The sequence below is a fragment of the Propithecus coquereli genome, unplaced genomic scaffold (assembly GCF_000956105.1).
Source record: "Propithecus coquereli isolate 6110/MARCELLA unplaced genomic scaffold, Pcoq_1.0 Scaffold38, whole genome shotgun sequence".
NCBI classification, from domain to species: domain Eukaryota; kingdom Metazoa; phylum Chordata; class Mammalia; order Primates; family Indriidae; genus Propithecus; species Propithecus coquereli.
The window spans coordinates 7,057,007-7,063,683 of NW_012149507.1; the positions used below are offsets into that span (position 1 = coordinate 7,057,007).

Consider the following 6,677-nt stretch of genomic DNA (forward strand, 5'->3'; position numbering starts at 1 on the left):
TGAGGCAGGAGGATTGTTTGAGCCCAGGAGTTTGAGGTTGCTGTGAGCTATGATGCCACTACTGCACCCTAGCCTGGGTGACAGAGTGAGATTCTGTCTCAAAAAAAAAAAAAAAAAAGCTGATAGGAAAAGATTTCACATCGAGTCCATTTATATCATATCCTTGAAATGACAAAATTATAGAAATGGAGAGCAGATTAATGTTGCCTCGGATTAGGAAGGAGTGGCGGGAAGGAAGCTGCCTATGGCTACAAAAGGGTAGCACAGGGATCCATGTGACGAAATTGTTCTGTATTCTGACTGTGGTGGTGGTAATATGAATTTATATATGTGGAAAAAGGCATACCTATTAGAAAGAAAGAAGTAAAATTATCATCATTTGGCTATGAAATTATATACAGTTATCCCTCTGTATCTGTGGGGATTGATTTCAGGATGCCCAAGGATACCAAAATGCTCAAGTCCCTGATATAAAATGACACAGTATTTGCATATAACCTACACACATCCTCCCATATAATTTAAATCATCTCTAGATTACTTATAATATTTAATACAATGTAAATGCTATATGTAAATAGTTGTTATACTATATTGTTTAGGGAATAATGACAAGAAAAAAAAGTTCCTACATGTTCAGTACAGAGGCAATCATGATAGGCCTAACTACATTTTTTCTTAATAGAGACAGGGTCTCTCTCTGTTGCCCAGGCAGGAGTACAGTGGCACAATCGTAGCTCACTGTAACCTTGAATTGGGGGGCTCAAGTGATCCTCCCTCAGCAGCCTCCCCAGTGCTAGGACTACAGGTACGTGCCACCGCTCTTGACTAATTTTTTTATTTTGGTAGAGATGGTGGTCTCACTATGCCCAGGCTGGTCTTCAACTCTTAGTCCTAAGCCATCCTCTAGCCTTGGCCTTAAGTTAATATTTAAGTTTAAGAAAAACAGAAAAGTACAGGAGGCTGAGGCAGGAGATCTTGAGCCCTAGAGTTTGAGCTTGCAGTGAGCTATGATGCCTCCACTGCACCCTAGTCTGGGCGACAACGTGAGACTCTGTTTCAAAAAAAAAAAAAAGAAAGAAAAACAGAAAAGTATATAATGTTATTTAAATAGCACAAAATATAAACTAAATTGTAAGTCTAAAAATAATTATCAAATTTAACACTCAACTACCTTAAAATTCAATCAAAGGCAACTTACTCTATGTCCAACACCATAGATGGATTAGATTGCTCCTTATCTTGTTCATCATTATAGAACAAAATTTTTTTGCTGCTTACCACAACATACTGAAATGAGAAAAAAGGGGGAAGAGATACAAAAGCAACATTAACTTGGTTTGAAGTGATAAGCATAATATTTGCCATTTATGTTTAGATTATACTGTATTAACCTAAAATCAATGCTCATAGAAAAGCAGTTAATAATATAATTTGTGTGTTTTGAAGTAAAATATATAACAAAATATCAGTTAGAAAAAAATTAGGCATATGGTACCTGCTTTTTCCAGCCATATCGTTTGATATTTCCTCTGTTTGGTACAGAAAGCCAACCTTCAATTCTTGACTCTAGGAGAAAAGAATATATCATAGTTAGTCTTAAATTGTAACAACAGGAAAAACTACTACAAGTTGTCTGACAGCATGCAGCAACAAGCAATTGAACACAAATGAAAAAGTGCTATAATTTGCTCTTCCATGCTTCAATCACACAAATAAACTTTATGGCCATACAAATATTGCAGAAAAAAACTCCAAGCCACTTTTCCCATAAAATTAACATTTAGTGCTCAATTACGAAAGTATGAAGTAACAATACCCTTAAGAGCCAGGCAAGACTGGAATGGATTGCAGCTTAAATGGGATATGTATGACACAGAGGACTTTAAATATCATTTAACATTCATATAAAAATGCTCAGCAAAAAGAAAAGAAAATATTATGCAGCAAGTGGAACAAATCAGAGCCATGATTTACACAAGAAAGAGCAAGCAAAAGTACAGAAGTGTCCTATTACTCACAGAAGACAATAATAGAAGATAAATAAATAAGGAATGCAGGCAGAATCAACTAGATATAGAGAATAAGAGACAAGCATTTTATTTGTTTTCTCAGTACAACATTTTGATAAACTTTTTGGTAAAATATTCGTAACAATTTTAATAAAGTTGTCCAAATTTTGTTAGGGGGGCACTTAATTCTAGTGGTAAGTCTAATTACAATTCTTCTCAAACTGAAGTGGAATAAAGCCTTTTAAGTTTATAAAACTTTAATTTAATAAACAGTAAAAGAACACAGAATTAAGCTGGTCAACTGGTAATATCTCAACTAGTTTGTGCATACCAGAAATTCCTTGACTATTTTGATCAAGACATTTTATAACAATTATCATTACTATTTAAGTATAACTAATGTTTATTAGAAACTTTATCTGTAGGGGATAGAGATGACTATACTAGAAATGGTTATTATATATCAGGTTGGAGATAAGAAAATTCATTCAATTTAAGTGTTTTCTATATCTTACTGTATTTGAAACAAAAGAATAGAAGAGTAATTTTAAAGGATGATGCTATAATGTGACAGATTATACTATGGTTCAAATCATGATTAGTGGGAATATGTATTGTTCCTCTTCACATAATTTAAAAGCTATAAAGCTTAGTCTTACAGTAATAGTAACAGGTAACATTTAGTGAACATTTATTATTTGCCAACTGCTTGACATGTCTTATCTCCTATTTAACTTATGTATAATCCCACTAATACAGGATATTATATCCCTAGGAATATAGGATAGGTTCTATCATGAAGAGACTGAGGCTTAGCAAAGTGAACTAACTTGTGCAAAGGCTACTCTGTCAGTATCTGTGAAAGCTCCAGGGTTCAAAGTCGGGTATTCTAATTTTTAAGCTTATGCTTCTATAGCTAAAGACTGTTCTGTCTCCAAACAATCTTTGCAGTTAATTGAATTGGGGTAATATTTGTTTTTGTTTTTTTTCTATTTCTACCATGTACTTAAAGTCTCCACACCTTTGTTTATGTTATTCCCCATCACATATTGTTAGCTGTTAAAAGACAGGAAATAATGAGGTAACTTCAGTCCAAAATGGCCCTTTTCTTCTCTCAACATTTTTCTTAATTGCTGCTATTTAGTTTATGAAATAATTATTTTGGTTCCTTAGGTAGTTCTTTGGTAAGTTTTGTTAGAGCAGGGACCATATTCTCACACTTGTTTTATATACCTGATGGCAACTGACACGCAGATGAGTTACTTGACAGATATGTGGATTATTTCGCAATTCAGGCAGATTTATATTAAATAGCATGCAGAAGGCTGCTGATCATATATTGATCATTCAAATATTTTAGCTTACAAAACCAAAAAAGTTATTGCTAGGAAATTTTCCCATTACTGTGGAAGAAACTGCAGCTCTTGTTTTAAAGTATGGTTTGGAAAACATAAAGATGAACAATGTTTACAATAAAAATTATTCAATATCTGATGATACAAGGCTGTTTAATATCAGTAATTCCTCATTGAAAACAAAAGATATGAAAGCCTTTGAAATCCTGACATTTACACAAAATTGTGTATGCCAAAATACCCTACCGCCACAGTTATTTTTTTTGTCAGAATTATGAAAACATTCACGGTTTTCTGGCTCTAGGTTTGGGTTAACCTGCCAGTATTTTCTTGTTTTCAGTAAGTTGTTGCATGTTATGACTTTATCTGTCATTTCAATGTTCCTTTAGAAATTTTATATATCAAGGGCATTTTATGAATCAAATAAGCCCAACTTTTATATTTGCTTATATTTAAATTAAATGAAGAAATATGGAACTCAAATAAAGGTGTTGAGGATATGTGAAGGTTTTTGCCAATTTAAAACTATAATGTTATGGGAAAGCATCTTAAGTTTTTCCTTCTGTTGAATTCCCTCAGAAAAGCAACTGAACTAAGCTCAGTGTTAACAAATTAAAAAATACGTACTAACTTCTCCTCTGTTTCCTTACTCCTACCTTAGATACAAGTTAATATACTTAACCAGTTTTTTAAACACAAAGACCTCCTCTAAAATCAGGACTACTTGTGACTTAAGTGGCCATCTGAAGGTATAACACTGTAAATTCCATCTTTCACATTGCAAACAAAGAAATCATCTTCTCCAGATAAGTAAATGAAACTCATGCTGAGAACTTCTAAGTCTAGATTATCATTAATATGCTAAAGAAGTACAAAAACTTGGCTCCAAATTTTATACATTTGTAAAGCAATTTGAACTTACAAAAAATTAGATGTATATTATTGCAATATTAGCAATTAATTTCTTTTACTCAAATAAGAGTCAGACAGCCTAATTATAGTAAATCAATATTCAATACAGCCAGTTTAAACATCAAAGCTAACCTCTGAAGACTACTGAAGTTTACGTGCATAAACCACATACTGCTTAAGAAAGAGGTAGAGAACCATTTCAAAATATTTTAATTAACTTCAAAAGTGATATAAAAAAGAAAGTTCAGATGTGTTATCTTCAAATCACTGGTTAGATTTGGAAAAAGTTAAAAACTCCCATATACTCAAATATTTGGAAACATACCAAGAAATCTACTATTTTCAGGTTTAATTTACATAGCCTGAGACCAAGCTGGATGGAAAAGAGAATAATGCAGGATAATTCATAAGAGATAATGAATACTGATCAAGTGGTAATACCAAGTGTTTTCCCTAATGCTTCATCTACTTGCACATTCTCTCCAGATATCTAGGCTCAACAGTTTCAAAAGAAGAAAAGAGAAAGAATGAGGAAAAGCTACAGTTATCATATTAAAGATTTTTGTCATCCGGGCAACAGGCAATGCATAATCCTAAGAGTAATCGCTAAATTTATACAGTGTGCTAGGCCATAACCTGCCACAGAACCAAAGGGAGGATAAAGACATAAAAGAATTAAGAGAAAGAAAGTGACTTTAAGAATGATAAGTCAGAGAAGGAGTAACTTTTTTAAATAAGATTTTTAGAATTGGGAAATTTAAAGGAGAGAATCTAGTTAATGACAAGATACCCACCGACATTTATAGAGGCAGAACTTTAGATGTGTGAGATAATTAGAATCTTTATACTAACTGATGCGTCAAATAGAAATATTAAAAGTCACAGTATCCACTCATCCAACTGCTTAAAAAAACCATTTCATTAAACTAAAAATGATGATATTTCAAAATCCATTTTTTAACTGTTGAGTAAACTTAATCTATTCAAAGTCCTCCCCTTTTTTAGTCTGTAAATTTATTTACTATTTTTCTAAACTTAAGTAAAAATTAATCATTAAAATTACCTTCAAGAAATCTTTCAGACACTTGGAATCACAGATACATAACTCTAATACTGAGTATCAAAATTCTTCAACAATTCCACCTAGATATGGCTACAAAACCTTAACTTTATTTGCCAGGGACCATTTTTGAGCATCTATTAAATGGTGGCTGTAGTACAGATTTTCAATTTACTAGCAAAATATCTGAGAGAGAGGTAAGTAATACTGATAAAGATTATCCATTAATTTTTACTTCCAGAAAGTCAAGGTTCAGCACTGTCAAGATTTTATAAAGTTTCAAGACTGAGAACACAGTAATAGGAAAAGAGATACCTAACTGGCCTCATTGTATAGCAGTGGAGAATTCTTTCTCATTTGGTTTGGACTTTAAAATCTTAAAAAACAAAATCTCTGAAAGTACACTAATATTCTAAGTACTACACAGAATGGAGCCAGTAGAAATATTTTTAAATCTCTTTGAAAATGATTCCTAAGTCAATTTATTAGGTCAGGATTCTAAAATCTAAATGGATTCCTAATCTAAGTCTGCCAGTCAAACCTTCTAATGATCCTATGAGTTTAGCCTTCCTGAATAAGCCAGGATGGAGGATAAAACTCATCACCTTCTTCTTTGCTAGAGGTCCCACCAACTCATTTTTTAATTCGGTCTTCTAAATACTATTCACCAGTAAGTATCAGTCTCTGAAATATTTAACCCAATGCAAAGAAAAGCAACATTATAAACAAAGTTAAAGGGAAAAGGGTGAAATAAAGAAGAAGAAAAAAAAATTCAGGTCAACATTTTTAACTGACACTAAATACAGCAAAAACTCCCTTTACTAAATAACTCCAGAAGTATCTTGGGGCTAAAGAAGTGGGAATCTAAACTACAATTTCAGTTCAACAATTGAAAGAATGTAGCCAAACACCTCAAAAGTCATATTCTTACAGATGATTAAGTCTAACTTTAGAAAGATGTTTAAACAACAGCTGAAGCTAGAGGTTCTTGTTAATTCCAAAGTGATCCTCCAATAATGAATCATGTGTGTACCTACAAGTTTCTCAAGAGGCAGGCAGTCTCAGAGAGCCAAAAATAGGAAAACAGAAACAATTCCTTGGCTATTAGAATAGGAAATATTCCTTCCCTGTCCTTCCCTTCCCAGATAGAAGATTTTGGGCTAGCAAAGCCACAAAAGAATGAGGGCAGGGATCACATGGTATAAAAATAGGAGCTGAATTCATTTTCCACTTGGAGTCCTATTTTTTTTTTTTTTTTTTACCCTCATCCTCTATGTGATGGTGGAGTCCCACTTTCTTAACCAAGAAATAAAGTGCAAAATTTTTTAAGTGGTTTAT

At 32.8% G+C, this 6,677-nt stretch overlaps 1 protein-coding gene across 1 annotated transcript in view; it reads right to left on the minus strand.

Annotated features, from left to right (window-relative positions):
• The window catches only part of ROCK1 (Rho-associated, coiled-coil containing protein kinase 1), a 182,152-nt gene that overhangs the window by 5,863 nt on the left and 169,612 nt on the right, over positions 1 to 6,677 (minus strand). Inside the window, exons 28-29 of the mRNA XM_012652083.1 lie at positions 1,499 to 1,569; positions 1,201 to 1,290 (exon numbers count right to left, since the gene is read on the minus strand). Of these exons, the coding sequence (XP_012507537.1) occupies positions 1,201 to 1,290; positions 1,499 to 1,569 (161 nt within the window). The remainder of the gene's footprint in view (positions 1 to 1,200; positions 1,291 to 1,498; positions 1,570 to 6,677) is intronic.